Source organism: Cottoperca gobio, chromosome 14, assembly GCF_900634415.1.
Source record: "Cottoperca gobio chromosome 14, fCotGob3.1, whole genome shotgun sequence".
In the NCBI taxonomy this organism is placed as follows: Eukaryota; Metazoa; Chordata; class Actinopteri; order Perciformes; family Bovichtidae; genus Cottoperca; species Cottoperca gobio.
Genome location: NC_041368.1, coordinates 9861645 through 9884190, shown reverse-complemented (window position 1 = coordinate 9884190; position 22546 = coordinate 9861645). Strand labels below are relative to the sequence as shown.

General features: G+C 39.2%; 2 protein-coding genes across 6 annotated transcripts; one reads left to right on the top strand and one right to left on the bottom strand.

Annotated features, from left to right (window-relative positions):
* Positions 1 to 598: 598 nt before the first annotated feature.
* Positions 599 to 12804, bottom strand: gltpd2b (glycolipid transfer protein domain containing 2b). 2 transcript variants are annotated; one of them, XM_029448599.1, is made up of 4 exons: positions 12665 to 12804; positions 2357 to 2415; positions 1999 to 2177; positions 599 to 1875 (listed from the first exon to the last, which is right to left on the bottom strand). In XM_029448599.1, the coding sequence occupies exons 1-4, from the start codon at positions 12699 to 12701 to the stop codon at positions 1263 to 1265; spliced, it is 888 nt and encodes a 295-aa protein (XP_029304459.1). In that variant the 5' UTR covers positions 12702 to 12804; the 3' UTR covers positions 599 to 1262. The 2 variants fall into 2 exon arrangements, with proteins under 2 accessions (XP_029304459.1, XP_029304458.1); XM_029448598.1 differs by lacking the exon at positions 12665 to 12804 and adding an exon at positions 4791 to 5310.
* chrne (cholinergic receptor, nicotinic, epsilon) lies at positions 2593 to 21413 on the top strand. Of its 4 annotated transcripts, none has more exons than XM_029448587.1 (12): positions 2593 to 2725; positions 16871 to 17004; positions 17180 to 17224; positions 17392 to 17501; positions 17616 to 17771; positions 17935 to 18032; positions 18113 to 18313; positions 18689 to 18803; positions 18906 to 19020; positions 19112 to 19319; positions 19598 to 19731; positions 19895 to 21413. In XM_029448587.1, the coding sequence occupies exons 1-12, from the start codon at positions 2704 to 2706 to the stop codon at positions 20060 to 20062; spliced, it is 1506 nt and encodes a 501-aa protein (XP_029304447.1). In that variant the 5' UTR covers positions 2593 to 2703; the 3' UTR covers positions 20063 to 21413. The 4 variants fall into 4 exon arrangements, with proteins under 4 accessions (XP_029304447.1, XP_029304448.1, XP_029304449.1 ...); XM_029448588.1 differs by lacking the exon at positions 2593 to 2725 and adding an exon at positions 6887 to 7023 and having other exon boundaries at positions 19895 to 21412; XM_029448589.1 differs by lacking the exon at positions 2593 to 2725 and adding an exon at positions 6897 to 6970 and having other exon boundaries at positions 19895 to 21412.
* Positions 21414 to 22546: the final 1133 nt, after the last annotated feature.

The window sequence follows — 22546 nt, the reverse complement described above, 5'->3', positions numbered from 1 at the left end:
AGATGTTCAGAGTCTCGAAGTGTACTTCCGCTCACTGACCTTCACTTGTCTCCTGTTGGTGGCTTCAGGCTCTATCATTAGCTCTCCTTTCTTCACTGTCTCCTCCTCAGAAAGAGAGAGCACAGTCCAGGAACAGGGAGATAGCCAGGATTACGTGGCATTAGAGGAATTTGTGGGTCTAAAATAGTCCGATCAAGAGTAGCGTCGGTGACTACGCTACTTACACACTACTCTCTAGGTAACACTCAAATTCTATATATTATAATCCTGAATAATCTGAAAACCTTTGATATTCTTTGTATAAGAAATAATTAAGCCATAACATCTAGTATTTTCTTACAAAATAAAGTGGTATTGTGAGGGGAAAAGCGTTTGTATTTGGTCTCAAAGACTTGTCCTTTTCTGCTACAGTGCCACAAAGAGCAGATTGTGTCCAACATGGTGCTAGAAACATGGAGATTATTCTGTAGAAGAGCGCTGGAACCTCTGCTGGATGAAGGAAAACATTACACAGTTCAGTAGCATTTAAATGTCAAAGTTATCACATAACTGGACCAGACAGAGGATAGCCAACCTTGTTCTCTCTTTTTATTTTTATTTTTTTAATTTAAGACATTTAATCATCCTGAACACAATACAAACATTTACAACATAAAACAGAGAAATGTATTCTTCACACTCATGCCACAGTTGCTGTGGAGCACCTTATTGTCATGATTTTTTGTGTAATACCTCTTTAATCAGGATAGATTGGTCCCAGATTTAAGAGCTATAAATTATCTAGACCTAGCCAGTCTTGAAAAATAAATCATATAGGGGTGGATTGGTGGATTGGCAAAAAAACACAAATCGTATCACCTCCCCTGTGACAGTCTCAAGAACATTATAACTTAACAAATGCTGCATTTATAACAGGGCAGTTGCAATGGTTTGATTCAGGTGTTGTGTTCATGTTATTGTGTGTACCTGCTCAAATAATTCACAGTCAGCCTAAATGCATCATCAGCTTCCTTAAAAAATGCTTATAAGGTGAGATGTCGAAACATGATCTCATAAAATTTGATAAGGAATGTCCATGGACCAAAAGCAAACTAACTTTCAGTATCGTTGATTGTTGACGCAACACTTTGGTTGGGAGGAAAATATGACACGTGTAAAAAGTCCATTCAAGTTTACACCACGTTTGTAGCTAGATGTTTCAGTGATGCCCAGGATACCATGAAGACAGTGCAAAATATGTTCAAGTCTCATAGCCAACTTTTCTATGGCAAGTCCAGCATGCCATTTTCATCCAGAGCTTTCTGCGTCCTGTCATAAACCTCTCCAATGGTCTGAACCACTCTTTTCAGCAATGTGCTCATCTCCTCCTGGTTCTGCACGCAAACCAGCCTGAAGAAGAAAGTCCTCTCTGGCATGGCGATGAATGCCAACTCGGCGGCCCTACGTACGAACCAGGTGTGGTGGTTGGCAAGGGTGTTCTGGTAGGCCTCGCGACAAAGCTCAGAGGGGCTCCTTAGCCGACCGGCCACCGGTGTCTCAGCCAGCTTTTCCAGGAAAAGCTTCAGCCAGAGCAGAGCACGATGCAGACGCAGAAGAGTCCGGCATCCAGAGTCCGTCTGGTGGTGGAAGTCCACCAAGCCTCGGTCCAGCTCCACCCAGATCATGGAGCGCACAGAGTGGTAAGCACTAGTGTGCTCTGAGGCCTCCTCATTAGTCCCAGCCTCTGTGCTCTCACTGTTTATTGAGTGTATATCTGGGCCCAGCTCTGCTTCAGGGTTCCCTTCCGCCAACAGGGCCAGTTGGCGGATTATAGACGTCTTGCTTTCTATCTCATTAGATATCAGCCCCACCATCGGGCCCAGAGCTTCCATAAACCTGGAGGAGTAACACAGATCAGGATGAATCATCTTCAGAGTCCAGATTATGCCATAAACCATATAATACTTCATTATTTAGTGGCTGTAAATGACTCTCTCGTGCTTTATCTGATGTCTTTACTTCACTAGTTCATCCCAGCTGGACAGATACGGCTGCAGCAGCACGTCGGAGGTGAATGCAGGTGCAGCCAGCAGGTGGGAGAGCAGCAGCGACACCTGGAAGGTCTGACCAGGGCACCCCTCGATGACCAGTGGGCCCTCAGCCCCATCGGCCCCACTGCTGTTGTACAGCTGGTGAAGCTGACAGTGGGGGATGGGAGGTGTGTGAGTGTGGAGGGGCGATTGACGGGGGACAAAGAAAGAGAGAGAGAGCGGAAGTGATTCAACACATTCAAATTAGCCATTTGCTTCACAAACTCAACCTTATGGAGGAAATGTAATAAATTAGGGACGGCTTTATAATCTGCGTGTGCTCTTACCGTGTTCCCTTGATTATAACCTTTTAAACACGAATCCCAGTGGTAATCCAAACCTCCCTCTGCAGTGAGACATTGTAAAGAGAAACAAGGGAATATCCCACAGTTAGTGTTTGTTGGCAGAGTTCATATGGCAGACTTGTTAGCAAAAGGTTGCTTATTTACACATCTAGCCGTTTCAGTGCAAGAATTGCAGATTCAGTAGGTGGCGGTATGCACCTTCAAAAGTAAAAAACTAAACACAAAGAAGAAGTGGAAGTAGAAGACGAAGAAGAGGAAGAGCAGCAGCAACAACAACAACAACAACAACAACAACAACAACAACAACAACAACAACATCAACATGAGTCATGTTTCTGCCCGCGTGTGAATGTAAGTCTAATATTTACTCTCTTTTAGCTGTTTTTGGAGTCCACCAATTTCTGAGTGAAATATCTGGCTCTTTTGCAGCTAACGTAAACATCACTGTGTAGCTAGTTGCTCATTTTGTCTGTCTCTCGTACAGTGGGGTCTTTAGAGCTTTTTCAGGGAACACAGCTTCCTGCTACGATTGAAAAGCACGTTATGAGAGCGGTGAGAGGGAACAGAAACAGTAAAGTTGCGTTTGGACAGTGAGAAAACAATAAGCTGAAAAAGCTCCATAAAGCCGAAGTGCTGCAGACGCAGCTAGTTATTCTCTCTAGCAATGACCCCATTTTGTCAAATTGTCATTTGACTATAAAAAATATTGATTATAACCGCTTTAAATTAGATGGGAGTATACAGTAGAGTTTTGTCATGTCTCATTAATAACATCCCTGTCATATGGTCGAACTGTTATGTTGGTAACATGAAAAGGCTTTTTTTACATTCCTGATTCATTCTAGTTCAAATGTAGCCCAAACTATACAGTATATAGCACAAAGACAAGCATATATGGTTGTTGTACAGTGTTCCAGCTTTGGTTAATTCACATACATGGTTGTTATTTATTTGACATTTCTACCTTTTTATCGCTGTTGTTGTAGTTGTATATCCTTCATTCTTGGCAAACTTGTTTGTTAATTAATTGTTGTTATTTAATTTGAATGTGAATTCAGGGCATTGGCTGTTTCAATTTCCCCTTTTGTGAATAATGGTTCACACACACACACATTATTATTATTATTATTATTATTATTATTATTATTATTATTATTATTATTATTATTATTATTATTATTATTATTATTATTATACTATAGGCCTATATCAAGATAAGTGGCACTAATCAAAATAACTGGGCTATTATTTAAAAGACCTTTTACAAATCAGGGCCTTTAATTTGTGACAAATGTGTCATTTCCAAGCAAGCCTTGTTCAATTCAACTGGTATATTCCTGAGTGAAGTCAGTTTAATGTCTCTCCCTCAGAGGCCTCTGCAGGTCAGGCCACACACAAAGGGTTTGATGTATACGACCACCTTACAACACAAACTGACCCTGGAAGACTCTCCTGAATGACAGCTTCCTGTCAGACAGCTCGGCTAGTTAGCCTCACTTGAGCTACCAAACACCAAACACAGCCGTTTAACAAAAATGTATTTCTGACTTGACCGTGACCTACTGTAGATGTTGCCAAAAAGTCAACAGAGATTTTTGCCTCTACAAAATAAGAGTTGTATCTAATGTGTGTCCTAACTGAGTTACTATGAGGATGCAGAGTTGGCTGTTCATGCTTCTAACTGAACTTTCCCTTCAGCTCAGTTTGCACACATGTTTCACAAATCTTTGAATTTAATCCAAGCTCGAGAAAAATATCACATGGTCTCAGTTTTAACATTGTTATACTACTTACCAGATTATATATATATATATATATATATATATATATATATATATATATATATATATATATATATTTATAGACTTTTTCTTTTTGGAAGGAACAGTTAAAATGTTTGTATACTTTTTTCTTCTTCTTATAAACTGTACATTATATTGTCATATTATAATTTTAATCCAAGCAAAAATACAGTTAATGTTTTTGCATACAAATAGACTAACATTCCTACAATAACTTACAAAGAGTTTAGGATGTTTTGCATTGGATAGATTTTAGATGTCATTATGTCCCAAGAGTCTACAAAACACCATCAAAGTCTATATTTAGGCAATAGTTTATCTCAGATGATTGAAAATAGCTCATATAAAAAAATAGCATTCACTGTGTGATCTCACACTCCAATAACATGTCAAATCATTTAGAGAAATACTTCTGTGATGTTGTTAAAATGATATTTGAGCATAAAGAGTGAGCAAAAAAGTGGCGTGACCACCATGCTTCATTCTCCAGAAGCCCCCACACCATGTGACACATTCCTGATATGGAGCGTATGCTTTTCAAACAAGGGAGGGATTGTTTAGATTAATAGCACAACATAGAAACCAAACACACTCGCACACACAGAAATACTCACGGAGCCACAGGGATCCGAGGAACAGCAGCAGGACTACGATAGCAGCAGCAGCCTTGCTCTTAACACCCATACTGAAGTCCAGTTTTGGGTTTGCCAATTCCTCTCTGTTCCTTCTTTGTCCCTATATTTTAATTCCTCTGGTTCTCACATGAATCCTTGTCCCCTTGCACCGGCTGTCACCACAATTACTCCCTGCCGGACCCCTTTCTCTGACCCCCCCCCCTCGCCCTCTCAAATCTTTCATACTCCTCCCCAAAACATTTAGATAAAAAGTTCTCTCAACCACTATACCTCACAGAGCCCCTGTCAATGTTTAACTCTATCTGACAACAGCTGTTTCCCCGTCGCACTGTTACAGCTCAGCCTGTTATTACTCTTTCTTTTTGTCTTTCCTGACTGATTTTAAAGCCGTCTGCCTCTTCTTGTGTTGCTCAATATGAGGGTCCAGAGATCAGACGAATGTGCAGCCACTAGCTGATAATACAGAGCCAACACAGCTTATCCGCCAGTAACCCCCTTCCACCAGATTCATCTTCTATATATGCGTTATATTCCAGGTCAGTTCGAGGAAACACTTGCTCCCTCTCCTCTCCTCTCCTCTCCTCCCACTACCATGCTCTCTCTCTCTCTCTCTCTCTCTCTCTCTCTCTCTCTCTCTCTCTCTCTCTCTCTCTCTCTCTCTCTCTCTCTCTAACTCATTCACACACACCACATGAAAACATGTCGGCTGAAATGAGAGCATAACATGAAGCACATCAGGACACTCTCTCAATGTATACACATGTATTTTTCTCCACTCTTTATATTTATCTTTATTGCAACCCAGAGTAAACCTCTGTATTGATTAATTCAAGTAGATTGTGTTGTCCCACAATCTGCTTTTGGAGCGATGTGATACCAATTCAATGTTTGTCACAAAGTCTAACCATGCTTATCCTAGCTGAAACGGCAAAAGGAACAATTATGTCCATTCATGCTAATCTAATTCTAGATATGACAAAGACATCTGCAGTTCTACCAAACATAGTGGGAACAAACATGTCCTTTCCCTTGTGATTCATATTCTATAATATATAATGTTGGCTTGCTAGTTATTCATAGATTGTAAACGAATATTGAAGTCTAAAGTCTGAGACATGGTGATAAAACAGCAGAAATGATGTATCGTGTAAAGGGTGTTCCCATGATTATCACCTCCGATAGTGATAATCATGGGAAACCCACTGATTGGTTGCTATATGTGGGATTGCGGTGGGGGGAGGTGAACAGACATTGAACTCCACACTCAAGCCGAACCACATGTGCGCTTGTGAAGAGGGACTTAACAATGGTATTTTGGTATTTTGCAGTGGAGGAGCGGGAAAATAAGTGAAAGCAGGGGCATTAATTACTTGGCTGAGAGGAGCTGGTCATGGGGCTTTTACTCTGTACAACCAATGAATGATCCCATCTGAAATAGGCAACAATTGACAAGGGGAGACTGTGAATTCCCGTGAAAACATGTGACTCCACACGACTGGTAAAATCAGATTAAATGTTAAATGTGCATCATGAAATAAATATAGTCCTTCAAAAATCTATGTTTGTCTGTGGTAATAAAAAAAAGCATTCAGCTATCCGTTCTTGACATAATGCACAAAAAATATTATTATTAATAATAATAATAATAATAATAATAATAATAATAATAATAATAATAATAATAGATTAGATTTGTATAGCGCTTTTTAAGAAACTCAAAGACGCTTGACAGAGTGAGTGATACAAAAATTAAATATATAAAATGCATATACAAATGCACAGTATTAGTAGACTAAAGCACATGGTATGTCTTCACACTGTGTGAGCATGTTTATATATGGGGAGGGGGGTTCAGTAGAACAGGAAGTAAAGAGGTATTGTGTCACTGTCAGATAAAAAACACACTGGAGTTTCCACCATATCTTCCCAAGCTTCAACAAAAGTTAATTTGTTTTTAAATGTGTTTACATTTAAGTAGAGTCGACATCTCCAGAGATGGATGATTGTATGTAGACCTTTAAAAGCAAATAGAGAAAAAAACAAGAGACGTGATGTGATGGGAGCACACCACGACACCAGACTGGGCCAGGGGCCTTCGCTACATCCTACCTTGGACGTATAGATCGTGTTCATGTGACGTCACGCTTACGTCCCAACCCGTAAGTCAACCATGTTGGATGATATACACAACCAAGACTGCGCTCGTTCACGTGTGAGTTGCTGCAACGCTTCGTAATTTTCTTTGTATTTAAACGTCTAAGATTGAAAGAAAATGCCAATCTTGTGCGCAGTGTATAATTGTGGTCATAACGCTACTCGTGACCCAGAGAAACGGTTCTTTAGATTTCCTACAATCATCAAAAACAACGATCCACAAAAGAGGGATGAATTGCTGTCTACCGAACGCCGTACGCTGGTTTAGCAACCAAATAGTAAGGATTTAACAAAAGGAAAAGCACAATTCACCCGTGTGTGTGGCGTCCACTTTATATCTAGTAAGAGCTCATGCTAAAGCTATGCTTTCAATGTTTACGTTAAACATTTGTGCTTATGATATACCCGAACACTGTCAGACCTTACTTCTCCATATCGCTGACTGGTAAATAAGGCACTTTCTTTACATGTGATGGCAGCCATTTGCTCTTTTCTTCTGTGCATGTTTTTGTTTTGCTTATTCTTGAGACTACTTCACTTGCGAAAAGCAAAGCACCAATGTGAGAACATGCTTCGCTTAATCCAGCCATACAATCACAGTGTGCGAGGATAACATCGCCGCTCTTCTCACTCACAAACCACGGCTTGAGCAGTGTATCTCGAGCTCTTTGAGAGTGATTTACACGGGCATGGACGAGCACCTTTGCAGAGGACACCAGAGAGTCAAAATACTTTGAAGAAGTCGGAGTTGTATTGTTGTTCGCTTTAGACGCCATTGTTGATTTGTTTTTCAACCAAAATGGCATCGCACACATACGTCACACAGTTTTGTAATGTGTTTGCACACTACCTATAACAAGAGCTGCATACAGCGTTGGAGGCGGGGCCCACGTTCATTCTTTCAAAGGGAAGTTGACCACTGGCGTATGAAGCCAAAAACATTTACTTGCCAGGTATACATTTATCCGGACCTTCTGCATCTTTAGGGCTCATAGAGCAAGCACACTAGCATTTCCTTTAAACGGCATCACATGACGGACCCAGAAGTAGTAATTCCACAGTTTGGCCACTATGAAAATTGGCTTCCAAACACTACAACACAAGTTTCGGGACCGCATTTTGCATGGTTGTGACGCTATTGCGGTGGCACCTGGAAAATTACTCAAAACCACTTCTGTGGTAGTTCCCGCTGCAGTCCGTGTCTCCAGGAGCACATTTTGCTATGAAGACTCGCAAGGTTAAAACAACACCAGCGTCGCTGTCGCAGCTGGTAAAAAGCATGATCATAGTGGATTTGTGTGGGTGTGACCCCTAGTGGTTTGTGGGCTGAAGTACAACCCTGAAGTTTCAAACTATCTGCAACAAGCTTTAAAAGTTTTATGTACATTTCATAACAGAGGTTTACTTCGTGATAGTGAATGATACATTTTAAGACATTTACTGATAGGAGTTTACTGTTATTTCTAACAGGCACTAGTGATTTAAAAAAATGTTGTCATTGCATATTCAAATACAGCTCTTGGTCCAACTGCATTAACCCTACAATGGTTTGAACCCCCTGCTTCACTGGATGTGGCTTTATTTATAGAACTTGTTATAAAAACAGTTTCACACGCCTGTCTGACATTTTGCCCTCGGTTAGTTGAAAGAAACATTCTTGCTGTAGAGAAGAAGCTAAAAGCAAAAGCTGGATTTCACCTAGATAGATAGATAGATAGATAGATAGATAGATAGATAGATAGATAGATAGATAGATAGATAGATAGATAGATAGATAGATAGATAGATAGATAGATAGATAGATAGATAGATAGATAGATAGATAGATAGATAGATAGATAGATAGATAGATAGATAGATAGATAGATAGATAGAAAATTTAAAATAAGCGATAAAGGCTGTACATTATAAATACAAATGTAAAAATACAGACTGTTCTAAATAATTACAAAAGTAATTTTACAACATTGCCACTGTTTTTGTTTAATGGTTTGAAGTGTATGAAATGTTTGGAAAGTTTGAATTGTTGCCATCACTGTGAGGAGTTGTGTAGTACTATGCTTGTAGTGGGGAAACACTTAGTCCAAAGTGAACATGCTAGAAGGTTCATTTCTTTTAAAATGTCCTAAAAATACTTTTGCCCCTCTGAATCTCGTTTAGTCTGGTTAGATCATCTTAAAACGTATAAGAAGGCTCTCCGTAATGCCAGAGCAGCTTATTACTCTTCCTTAATAGAAGAAAATAAGAACAACCCCAGGTTTCTTTTCAGCACTGTAGCCAGGCTGACAGAGAGCCACAGCTCTACAGAGCCTTCTATTCCTATATCTCTCAGTAGTGACAACTTCATGAGCTTCTTTAACGATAAAATTATAATTATTAGAGACTAAATGGATCTCCTCCTGCCCTCAATTGGTATTGACTTAACTTCAACCAATTTTAAAAATATCAATAACTCATGAAATATATCTAGACTGTTTTACTCCAATCAACCTTAACCAACTAACTTCAACAATCTCATCGTCTAAGCCATCAACCTGTCTTTTAGACCCGATTCCAACTAAACTGTCTCAAGAAGTTTTACCCTTAATTAACACCTCGTTATTAAATATGATCAACCTGTCTCTATTATCTGGCTACATACCACAATCCTTTAAAGTAGCTGTAATAAAACCACTTCTTAAAAAGCCTAGTCTTGATCCAGAGATTTTAGCCAACTATAGGCTGATATCTAATCTTCCCTTTCTCGCTAAGATCCTTGAGAAAGCAGTTGCAAAACAGTTGTGTGATTTTTTACATAATAATAGTTTATTTGAGGTTTTTCAATCTGGATTTAGAGTTCATCATAGCACAGAGACGGCACTGGTGAAAGTTACCAATGACCTTCTAATGGCGTCAGACAAAGGACTTGTCTGTTCTTGTCTTGTTAGACCTCAGTGCTGCTTTCGACACTGTTGATCATGACATTCTACTACAGAGACTGGAACATTGGGTTGGCATAAAAGGAACCGCACTAAGCTGGTTCAAGTCCTATTTATCTGAGCGATCTCAATTTGTACTTGTTAACGATAAATCCTCCATGACAGCCAAAGTCAGTCTTGGAGTTCCGCAGGGTTCTGTACTTGGACCGATTCTATTCACCTTATATATGCTTCCTTTAGGCAATATTATAAGGAACCACTCTATAAACTTTCATTGTTATGTGGATGATACCCAATTATATCTATCAATTAAACCAGACGAAACCAATCAATTGGCTAAACTTCAAGCATGCCTTAAGGACATAAAAACTTGGATGTCTAGCAACTTCTTGATGTTAAACACAGACAAAACTGAAGTTATTATACTTGGCCCTAAACACCTCCGAAACGCATTTTCTAATGACATAGAAGCTCTGGATGGCATTAATTTGGCCTCCAGCACCACTGTAAGGAATCTTGGCGTCATCTTTGATCAGGATCTGTCTTTTAACTCCCACTTAAAACAAATCTCAAAGACTGCCTTCTTTCATCTACGTAACATTGCAAAAATAAGACACATTCTGTCTCAAAATGATGCAGAAAAACTAGTCCATGCATTTGTTACTTCAAGGCTGGATTACTGCAACTCATTGTTATCAGGTTATCCCAAAAGGTTGCTTAAGACTCTTCAGATCCAAAATGCAGCGGCACGTGTATTGACAAGAACAAGGAAACGGGATCATATTACTCCTGTATTAGCTGCTCTGCACTGGCTCCCGATAAAATACAGAATAGAATTCAAAATCCTTCTCCTGACTTACAAAGCAATTAATGGTCAGGCTCCAGCATATCTTAAAGATCTCATAGTACCTTATAAACCAACTAGAGCATTGCGCTCCCAGACTGCAGGGTTACTTGTAGTTTCTAGAGTCTCTAAGAGTACAATGGGAGCAAGAGCCTTCAGCCATCAAGCTCCTCTCCAGTGGAACCAGCTTCCAGTTTGTGTTCGGGAGGCAGACACCCTCTCCACATTTAAGAGCAGGCTAAAGACTTTCCTTTTTGATAAAGCTTATAGTTAGGGCTGGCTCAGGTTTGCCTTGGATCAGCCCCTAGTTATGCTGCTATAGGCTTAGACTGCCGGGGGACACCTCCCTCTCTCTTCTCCTCCCTCTCTATCTGTATGCATTTATGTAAATGTATGTTACTAACTCATCATCCGGGGCATCATCCCTGGAGTTTCTGTGTCTCATGTGGCAGGTTGCCACTGATAAAGTTTAGGTCAGGATCATGAATCGTGGCTGCGCCTGCTGCCCTGGTCCTGCTGGACACCGGGAAGCCTTTTTGACATTTTTCTAGATTCATCCAAACTTTCTCTTTTTCAACACAACATCATTTTCTGTCAAATGTTGTATTTGTACTATGTTGTTTATCCTGTACATACGACATCTATTGCACGTCTGTCCGTCCTGGGAGAGGGATCCCTCCTCAGTTGCTCTCTCTGAGGTTTCTTCCATTTTTCCCCCTTTAATTATGGGGTTTCTTTTAGTTTTTAGTTTTTCCTTGTGCGATGCGAGGGTCTAAGGACAGAGGGTGTCGTAACCTGTACAGTCTGTAAAGCACACTGAGACAAATGTATAATTTGTGATATTGGGCTATACAAATAAATTTGATTTGATTTGATGTTTTAATTCACCCATATTTGGCTGAATCTAAAATGCATATTATTTTGCTCTGCTCCAGCCCTTCGTCTGTCTCTGAGCTCTGAACTTAGACACATAATCTGCCTTCTGAAGGCTCTAGTTACCTTAAAGAAGCTCATCTCTGTTTCCCTAACTGTATATTTAGAAGTACATCACATACTGTGCAACTCATATGGCACACTCTGAAAATCAGTCTGTTGCCCTTGTCGCCGCAGAGTGACACTACTTATATGACTTGCAGTACTAACTATAAGAACAAAGTTAGTCCCTGGATTTAAAATGAGTAAAACGTTCTGATTGTCTGGTTTGTACTTTTTAAAGTTACCTTTTGCAGCATGATCCACTTCTGTTGGAAATAAAAAAAAGTGACATAACTCATGTTAATGCAGATCCAAGTCTTTGTCCCCATGGTTTTATGAGTTTTATGAGCATTGTCTGCCTCCAGCCCTCTAACGCCGCCACACTGTGGTCTGCAGACACTCTGTCACTACCGGAGTCCTGTTGAAGTGGCAAGGCTCTGCTGAATGTATTAATACCCTGGACACATAGCAGGGGGAGAGCAGGCCTGCACGCCTTCCTGCACCCAAGGGTGTATGTATTAGTATCTTCCTGTTTTTTTGTTGTTGTTTTCTTTAGTCTGTCTGACACGCACACACACAGAGCTACATATTCGTTTAAGACACAAGTTACACACAAATACAGGAATGTAGTATTGTTCTTCTGATTTTGTTTTGCGGTGGTTGTTATCTTTCATCTTGTTTCTTAGTTTTCCGTATGGTGTTTTATTGTGTCCGTTCTTTACAAAGTGTAAGGTAAACAATAAAAAATATATGCAAGTCAGCATAATTTTTACAATGTGCCATTGGTGATTTTCCAATCAAAAGAAACAGTAATCAGTAATCCAACAATATGACAAATATAAAAGTGAATATTATCTATAACAATTTATAGACTTATTTACAGGGATATTGAAGATGTATCATACAGGAGATAAACAGCTTTTTGAATGATTTTTGTCAAATAAATGTTTTAATGTATGTACCTGGCATCACCACAGATAGTTGTCGTCTAATGATCATGTTGATGATTATTGTAGGTGACCGCAGTGTGACTTGAAGTCTTGGTTTAGTGCTAACCAGCTGCTGTGTAATCTGAGCCCTGGATAGCGACAGCCGGGGTGGTCAACAGTTAGGGCGTTTTGTGGGGGGATTTAGGGCTCTTCCTCTCCGTCTTTACTCTCACTCGTCCTCCCTCAAACTTAATATTTAAATATAGTGCAGTGCCGTGTAGCGGAGTGGTCTTGGAACATGATGGCAGCGCGCAGGTTTTGGATATTTTTTGGAAGTGTAACTATTCTCGGGACTTTAATGGTTCAGGGTAAGTGACGCAGTGGCAAACTTTTGGCACTTCCTCATCGACTGGCTTGGCTGCCTTCTTATCTATCAAAATAATCATCCATCAGTGTTCAGAGGACAACCAGCTCTAAAAGTCTCACTACAATGATACAATGATTGGCATGCTAGAAAGAACTTTCCATACTTTAGACCTCCTGAAAACTTGTTAAAACTTCTACTCAAATACTGTAATAGATTATTGAATTTGTGTATATTTTAACCATTTGTTTTCCTTCTGTTGATAGCATATCTGCAAGCATCCTTACAGTAGTATCTTCCATACTGCTGTAGAGTGGATATAAACTTATTTTTTTCTAAGTTTGGTATTTGTGGACACAAGACCATACACTTTATATACAGACTTGTATAAAATGTGGCATACAAGGCAAATTGTATATAAAGCATGTTTGGGTTTTGTCTTTGCTCGTATACAGTAAATGCATTTTCATGTATAACCATCAATACTGATGTCCACAGGGATCCTCTGTTTAGTAACCTGTCCCATGATTAAGTATTACTTTGAATATAGTCAAGGCAATTTATCAGATGGGCACAACAGTTAAGTTATTTGGCATCAAGTAATGCAGAAGGTTGACTGTGCTTTGTCATGAGAACAGCCGTACTGGAGTGTGTGAAGCTAAGTAAGGCTACAGCTGCAGTGGAGGCAGAAGTAAAAGCCCAGATGTGATGGAAGTTTAAAAACACATGATTCTGCAAATACATTAGGCCACTCAGGAGGGAAAAGGTATGACGAGCTCTCAACAGCTGCAGACAAATCCTCCTGGAGTCCCATCTCCTTGGCAGAGGTCACTCGAGTAGTTAACACTTTTTCTCAGTGACAAGGTGCCAGTGTGGACAAGATTCATCCAGAAATGTAGACACTTCGTATTATTGGTCTGACAATTTGAATACCACATTTCTTGAATATCACTTTTGGGAAAAGTGCTGTTGGATTGGTGTCCCCACACTGCTCACCTTCTCTGACAGAGCATACATTAGGATGCTGGAAATAAGACTGGCAGAAGTAACAATGTGGACTCTGTCCTCAACACCCTTACACATAAACACAGTGTCATAGCAACTTACCTATCTTATCATTATCTTATATTACTTAACATTATCACTGTCCGATGGAAAACTTGAGATAAACTTGAGTTGAAGCTGTTGTCAGCCATTTGATCTCCATATACTTAGAGCAGGGATAGTTCGAATGTTTTAAAGTAGTGTGAGGTACTTCAGTGTATTACCTACAGTAGATAACGATCGACAAGCCCCTGTTTGGAGAAGCAGACAGGTGTTAGAGCACCGGAGCTAAGCAATGCACTGCTGTGGATGGGGTCAGTAGCCTAAAAGAAAAGCCAACATAAAAAATAAAAATAAAATCAGTTGACATGTTTAGAGTAATTAGTCATTTTACATAGCAAAACACGGAGGGGGGCACAGTCTACAGTGGCTAAAATATGTTTTGCTGCTGCCCCTATCCACAACAGTACTTGACTTTGCTTCCGTGCCGTAATGCCTGTCTCTTTCTCCAATCTGGGAGTGTGCTGACCGTCCTGTACTGACACTGATTAAGGATAAGTCCTAGATGGGATGCTTACTGGAAGATGGACCAAACTCTTTTTTCCCTCTTGCTAGATCAAATTTAGATCCCTTTGCTTCTCACGTTCAAAATGGTCGCATGAATAGGATTGGGCATTAGACAATGGCACACAGTCAACTGGGGTGAGCTTAGCTTGCCTTTACCCCAGTCAAACATTTACCTTTTGTGGCCATGTCGTTCTGACCTGTTATGCAGCCTGCCTGTCTCTCTCTGAGCAGCAGCAGGACCAGGTCAAAGCATGCAACGACAAACATTAATCGTACTTTGTATCCACATGATAATTGAACTGATCCATTAAGTTGGCTGGCTGTACTGTTTGTAGAAGTACAACTTACATGGATTGCACATTTTAAAAGTCAATAGGTTTCTGTCTCTGTCACTATAGAGCAGGGGTATCCAAACTTTTTCCCTTGGAGGGCCAAAACTCAAACTTAATGGTGGGCCTCGGGCGAAAAGCAAACACCTATTGTATTTTAAAAATGCAAAATGGTGCTAGCATAATTAATTATTAAATATCCCTCATATAAAGAGCATTTCACCTCACAAACAAAACAGCATAAACAGCTATTTATATTATATATACATATATTAACTTCTGCCATCGGGCCTGCTTTGGGCAGCCCTGCTATAGAGATATACTGCTTAATGTTTACTGTACTTACAAGAATTTAAACAAAATAAATATTGTATTTCAAAATATACGTCCGCATTGCTTTGGAAATGTGTCTTCTCAGCCGTCCATGATTACAGCGTGTTATCCATTAATATCTTATTTTTGTAGATGGATACAAAAATCATTGACTACTATTCTATTGTAATATTATATAACTTTTGAATGTCATACCCAAGGAGTCTCAAGTGTAATATTTAACAATATTTGAGTAATTACAACCCAAGCCCTTGGTAAGTGAGACATCTCACCACTGTCATTACAATGCCTACTACACAGATTGTCCCATGGGAGAGTTATGATTACAGCTCAAAACTATGTGACACATTTGTGCATAATTGGACCAGGCATACCGAGACTGAATCGATCACAGGGGGCGACATCTTTACTGCTTTGTAGTTACTGTCACTGTTTTTGATGATTATTGCAAGTGACTCGAGTGTGACTTAAAGTCCTAGTTTAGAGTTTCACAGCTGCTGTGTAATCTGAGCTATGGCTAGTGACAGCTGGGAGGGAAGAGGCAATGTGTTGGAAATAACCTATGCCTCTCTTAGTCTCTCTTGAAGTTTATTCTGAATTATAGAGGAGTACAGAGTGATGGTACCATTGCCATTTAGTGCGGCTTTGAGCATGGTTACTAGTCTCTGGACTCTACTCTGGCTTATCTCTCTGTACTGAGGGGGGTGTTTCTCTCAACACATGTGCACCCACACAGCAAAACATTCAGGTCATTTTACCTGTTTAAAAGTTCAGAAATGCATTGGAAATTACACAACATTTGATCAAATAGGTATGTACATGTAGACGACAACACAAAATATAAATTTTAAGACTGAAAATGTCTTGAGAAGGTAAAAGGTTCAGGTGTTCTAGATAAAATGGGCATGTATTAGGCAGTTTATATTACAGTGTACATAGAGAGCTGTGCACATTCTTACAGGATTCTTAATGTAAACGCACACATAGATATGTAGAATTTATGTGATTTACCTTAAAATGACTAAACAAAATAGACCATGATTATAGAAAACTTCATCATTTGACATGCATTTGTATTTAATCATAAAAAACTTAAAATATTGTAACAATTTGATTTGTTATTTACTGTAAAATTATGATTTTCTTTTTTAGGTAAAGGTTGATTTTCAGTTAATCACATGATGTCAACTCATCTCAAAAACTCTTTCTGCCCATTATGTGTTGTTACAGTTGCTCTTATCTGGGGAGAGACACGTGGTATTTAACATCTTTAAACATACAGTATATGTTCTTTTAAGTACAAACAAAAACAACTTATTTTGCATCAACACTGCATTTTCTACTGGATGTCAATGAGCATTGTTCTATAATTATGTCAAGAGTCAATTCAATAAGCTATGGACAGGAATAAAAGCCAATGACAATATTTATGATCATAGTGTGTCAGTATGTTTGTGTCAGTGTGACCTAAACTTAGATTACCCGCCTTTTGGACTGAATACTATTTCAGATGTTTCTCCTGTCATGAAATGTTAATCAGACATAATTCTAACGAATATGCACATAAACTCACTCCATTTCTCCAAAAATGTTTCCATGCAGTGCATTGTAATGAGGAGTCCAAGTTGATCGGCGACTTGTTCAGAGGCTACAACAAGAATATTCGCCCGGCGGTTCATCCTGAAGACAAGTTGGATATTAAGATCATGCTGACCCTCACTAACCTTATCTCCCTGGTGAGGTATACACAATTCTAAGAAAGTAGTTCACCATTAGGACAATCATTGGTTTGGCCAGAGTTTTAGACATGAGAACAAAAATGGCTGTTTGGTCAAGTAACTTAGCAGTGCATGATCAACACCAACAGCTCAAATACTCATACTGCTTCTTCACTTCTCCTCCTTTCCACAGAACGAAAAGGAGGAGACTCTTACAACCAATGTGTGGATTGAGATTGTGAGTTTTCCCTCTATTCATACTTGTGTTTTGTATAAATCCTGGCAAGACTATTGGGAGTACGGTTTATTTTGCCTACCAGACTCGATCCTTCTCACTTATTCAGCCCTCAGTTGAGTCTAGTTTTTAATGTCACTGGTGACCTTTCTCTCAAATGTCATCAACAGCAATGGAGTGATTATCGCCTTGCCTGGAACGAATCTCTATATTATGGCATCGAAACTATTCGTGTCCCATGCAACACTGTTTGGCTTCCTGACATTGTCCTTGAGAACAAGTAAGGTGGAAACAAAGAGGAGTGAAAATTTTTTCCCTACCCGCAGTGTCATCATACTGTACATGGTCTAGTGTGATGTCAACTGTTTCTGGTCTGTATCCTCAATCTCTGCAGCATTGATGGCCAGTTTGATGTGGCTTACTATGCCAATGTGTTGATCGGAAGCAGTGGTAGCATGTACTGGCTGCCTCCTGCCATCTATCGCAGTACTTGTGCCATTGAGATCACCTACTTCCCATTTGATTATCAAAACTGCACGCTAGCATTCAGGTGTGGTACAATTATATCATTCAAATATACCATATGTGATTGCTGATTTATTATTTAGTTTTTATTTTTATTTAGCGGGCTTCGCACATGCTCATAGAACTGGTGTTACATCCAGGTAAAACTAATCTATTTTGTATTCTATCCTCACTGCCACGGCCCTTAGATCCCAGACGTACAGTGCCAATGAAGTGGACCTCATGTTGAATATTGATGACGTAACCACTATTGAGTGGGTGAACATCGACCCCGAGGCTTTCACAGGTACAGTAAATCCCCATTTGATACTCCACTATTCAAAACACACAATTCCTCTCCAGCTTATTGTGTTTTTCATCCCTCAGAGAATGGCGAGTGGGCTATAGTCCACCGTCCGGCCAGGAAGATAATAAACACACGGTATTCTCCAGATGACCTAGAGTATCAGGAGATCTTGTTCAATCTGGTCATCCAAAGGAAGCCCCTCTTCTATGTCATCAACATCATCCTGCCCTGCTCCCTCATCTCCTCGCTGGTAGTGCTGGCCTACTTCCTACCTGCACAAGGTCCGTAAAGACATTGACGGCATAGACATAGACAGCTATTATTAGATTATTATTGTTTCAAATAGGGCAATATTACGTGAATGTTAAAAATACCAAATCTAATAATGCTTTGTACCTTGGACACAAAACCAAAAAAATATTAATTCCAATTAGTCTTACACTGGCCATAATAAAAAGGACCTGAACTTTTAACTACCTAACTGTAGCAGCCTGTTATGCACTTTTAACTACTGTATATAAAAAGCCTCTTTAAATATACATTATTTGCTGCATATTAAGTGCCTGAGCACATAGAATGTACTGAAAGTATTGGGTCCCAAAGCTGTTATGATTTTTTATTTTTTATTTGATGTGTCTCTGTTGTCTCCTTCACAGCCGGGGGACAAAAGTTGACTGTGTCCATCTCTGTCTTGCTGGCTCAGACTGTCTTCCTCTTCCTTATTGCTCAGAAGATCCCTGAGACATCTCTCTCTGTGCCTCTCATTGGCAAGTGAGTCAGTGTGTGTTCTCTACTGACCTCTACTGGGCATTTTCTTTCTTTAATCCATAGAGTTTGAGTCTCCAACACAGATCTTCTCTTTATCTTCCTCAGGTACCTGATCTTCGTTATGTCCGTCACTACCCTCATTGCTACAAATCAAATTGTGGTGCTGAACTTCTCCCTGCGCAGCCCCAGCACTCACACCATGTCCCACACTATCAAACATGTAAGTACATCCTATGACGTTGAGTCAAATGTCTATTCAAGAGTTCATGTATGTGAACTAACTTCTGTAATCTTGTCTGCCTCCCCTGCAGTTGTTCCTGGAATTGGTACCTCGCTTCCTGGGCATGTCCCCACTGGTGGATGACAGTGAGGTGACGACAGAGGTCAACGGAGTGAGGGAGCGGCGCCGCAGCTCCTTTGGCCTCATGCAGAGAGCAGAGGAATATGTACTGAAACAACCTCGCAGTGAGATGATGTTTGACAAACAAAGAGAAAGGCATGGTCTCACACGATCAATTGGTAAGACATCTATTTTTAAAAGCTATGACACAGCTCTAAAATCTGACCCGTAATTAAGTCCCAGTCTGATTTCTGAACGCATCAATGTTTTTTTGTATAAATAGCATGTTACAAATGTTGTTTTCTGTGTAGTTTGTAGCACATTTATCCCTTATATTGGACACTTAGTGTGTTTTACATCCATATTGTATGGCATTTAACACCTTGTTGTTTTTGCTTCATCACAATCAAAGATGCTTGTGTCTGTTGTGTGACTGTCAGTGTCTCCTCCCCCCTAGTGGATAATATGGATATCAGCAGCACAGCCAACTTGTATAAGAGTCTGTCCCAAGCTGCACCAGAGATCAAGCAATGTGTGGATGCCTGCAACTTCATTGCTGAGAGTACGAGACAGCAGAATAACATTGGATCTGTGAGTGCTACTTTAAACTTCATCTGCCTAGTGAACATGAACATGTACACAATTTCAATATTTTATTATATTATATGTATTATATTAATTACATGTTTTCCTATCTATACATTTTTAGGCTATGTTATCTTAGTTCTTATTTTCAATTTATTTCTAAATACAGGAAATTGAAAGCTGGGTACTGATTGGGAAGATGATCGACAAGGTTTGTTTCTGGGCTGCCCTCTCTCTCTTTATCATCGGTACGGTGGCGATCTTCTTAACAGGACATTTCAACCGTGCGCCGGAATTTCCATTTCCTGGGCAGACCAAAAAATATGTCCCGAGTTAAAAAAAGAAACAAAAACCTTTTTGTTCTGATGTAACCTTTCCAAGGGTCACTGTGCCTCATGTTGTCTGTAAGGCTGAATAGTCTTGCTCATTGAGTCCTAGGCTCACATTCAGGGTTGAGTTAACGGGGTTTCAAAAAAGAAAATTAACAATAATCTCCGTGTTTATGTTCACAGCTCAGACTTAACAGTCAGGCAGCTGAGGGTTTTCATTCAAACTTACAACTTAGTTCTAAGTTCTTCCTCTCAGTGTAAATTATTTGGATGTGTAGATTAAATGGGTGGATCAGGTCTATTTTAAAAAAGTGATGTTTCAAGTCATGATCATAATCATCATCATCAAGTGCAATTATTTGTTTTGTGGTATAAACGATTCAACAGTGTGAGTTTAAGCAAGTACAGGAGTATTTATAGAAACATGCTGAAGGTGATTCACCAGCTTTGCTGAGAATGTTATTTCTGTTGCAGCGAAGAACCTTACAAGTCTAAACTGACAGCATTATGTACTGTATTACATGGAACCATAAGCAGTGTGTAGGACTGGATTCATAAATAGCAATAAAGAAGGTTCCTTGACTGATTTTTCCTTGTGATGTGCTAAAGTTGTCCATTGTATCCCACTGCAACAGATATCTGATAAAGTCTGGATAAGTTTCCCTGTATGTAGTCTTATGTGGAGAACCTATGCATGTAACTTGAGCCAGCCAACTCCGAATCAAAGCCTTATTCTTCTTACTATGACTTATTATTATTATCATTATTATCATTATTATTATTATTATTATTATTATTATTATTATTATTATTATTATTATAAAGTATTATTTTGGGTATATGGCTCGGAGTGATATTGTCTTGATTCGTTGTGCCATGTTTTTTAAAATAAATATATTAGTTTGTGCATCATGACTTGCTTAATCAATTTAGTACAAGGTGTGAGTAGTGTGAAAACCTGCATGACTCAAAATTAGGAAAAGGCATTTTAATCTTTAATTGAATGTCAGTAGTTGTGTATGTACTGTATAATGTAAACTCCTCAAAACCTTAAATGTTATAGCAGGAAGTACATAGAACCGATTAGCAAAAGAAAAACAAATCATTTGTAAAGTTGTGATATATTGCACATGTCCTATCCAATGTGTTTATTCACTTAAACGTATAACTTTTCAATTTCATCAAGTCTGCTCTCTTTAAGCCCAGTTCAAGTAAGTGGGTGTTTGAGAGCGATATTATGAGAAGTGCTATGTACAATATGTTCCTGGGAAAAACAGAGGCATACAGTACAATAATTGAAAAAGGTTGGATCTGTTGTCAAGTTATATTATTTTTCATCATGTATGTATCAACTGGATATGAACACAGATAAAGTAAATTATCTTAAGATCTTAAAATCTTGATTTATTCTTAAGTCAGCATACTTGGTCTCAGTGATGCACTGCTGTTATTCATTTTTATTTTTAAATCCCCAGTTAAGACTTTTGATGTGTGGTTGAACGCCTCCATGTGGTGTTAAAATATACTACACCAAAGGTTCATGGCTGGTGTAATTATCAAACGGTCAGCAAATTGTTCAGTTTTTACTTGTAAGTATTTACTTATAAATTATCATTTTTGCTAGTCCACCTATTCCAATTTTCTACTAATATATAAGTCAGTTTACAGGTCCACAAGCTCATAAGAAAAGGAGACAACACCACAAAAACAATTGTTACCACATAAGTGGAAATAAAGAGACATAGTAGTACCGGTAGCCTACTAATGCAATCAAACAGTAAACGTTGTAAAAGATTTTCCTTGTAGCAATTTTAATTTCATCTTTGACAGAGCAGTTGTCAGTCTGCTTTTCTTGTCCGTGGACATGTGAGCAGATGAACGTTTCGAATATAATGTCTTTTTCTTTAGTCCTTCCCAGAAAAGGGAAGGACCTCATTAATTTCAGGGACTTCTTTTCCTTGGTTTCCAGTTTCATTATAGTATCACGTGAAGATGGGTGTGATCTACTAAACCATTTCATGAATTGTGTCTAGAACTGCAACAGAAAAACAAATCTTTTGTAGCTTGTGTGAAGTCTTTGGAAACCTCAACCTAGCTGGCACGACATGTAGCCTACTTCCGGTTAAAAGGTTAAAAGCTCGTGACGTTTGTGTCGTTTTTTGAGGGTTTTCTTCGACGACTAAAGTTAAAGTTCGTGAAAATCACATCCCACAAAATGCAGAGCTGCTTCTAAAAACACAAGGGCTATCAGGGGAGAGTTTTGTGTTTAGACGAAATAAACACAAGCAAGGTTTTCATTTTGAAAACGCTAACCGGAAACCTCGTGATATGTTACGTGAGATAGGATTTACTACATCCCCCTCCCCATCTCTCTACCTGCATTCCTGTCTGTGTTGTCTCCTCTGATGGCGCAGTCGGAACATGTCTTGTCCTTTAAAAGCCATGTTTTGTCACGTGGCAGCTCAGACCTTTCACTTTGAATAGTCCACTTC

Bases quoted from the DNA above. Each gene is read 5' to 3' on its own strand.
- chrne (XM_029448586.1), top strand. From the start codon at position 12,930: ATGATGGCAGCGCGCAGGTTTTGGATATTTTTTGGAAGTGTAACTATT. The intron at 13,000-16,870 runs GTAAGTGACGCA...GTTTCCATGCAG, and splicing joins CGGGACTTTAATGGTTCAGG to TGCATTGTAATGAGGAGTCC. The intron at 18,314-18,688 runs GTCCGTAAAGAC...TCTCCTTCACAG, and splicing joins CTACTTCCTACCTGCACAAG to CCGGGGGACAAAAGTTGACT.
- gltpd2b (XM_029448598.1), bottom strand. From the start codon at position 4,860: ATGGGTGTTAAGAGCAAGGCTGCTGCTGCTATCGTAGTCCTGCTGCTG. The intron at 2,416-4,790 runs GTGAGTATTTCT...GTCTCACTGCAG, and splicing joins CCTCGGATCCCTGTGGCTCC to AGGGAGGTTTGGATTACCAC. The intron at 1,876-1,998 runs GTAAAGACATCA...TTACTCCTCCAG, and splicing joins AGCTGGGATGAACTAGTGAA to GTTTATGGAAGCTCTGGGCC.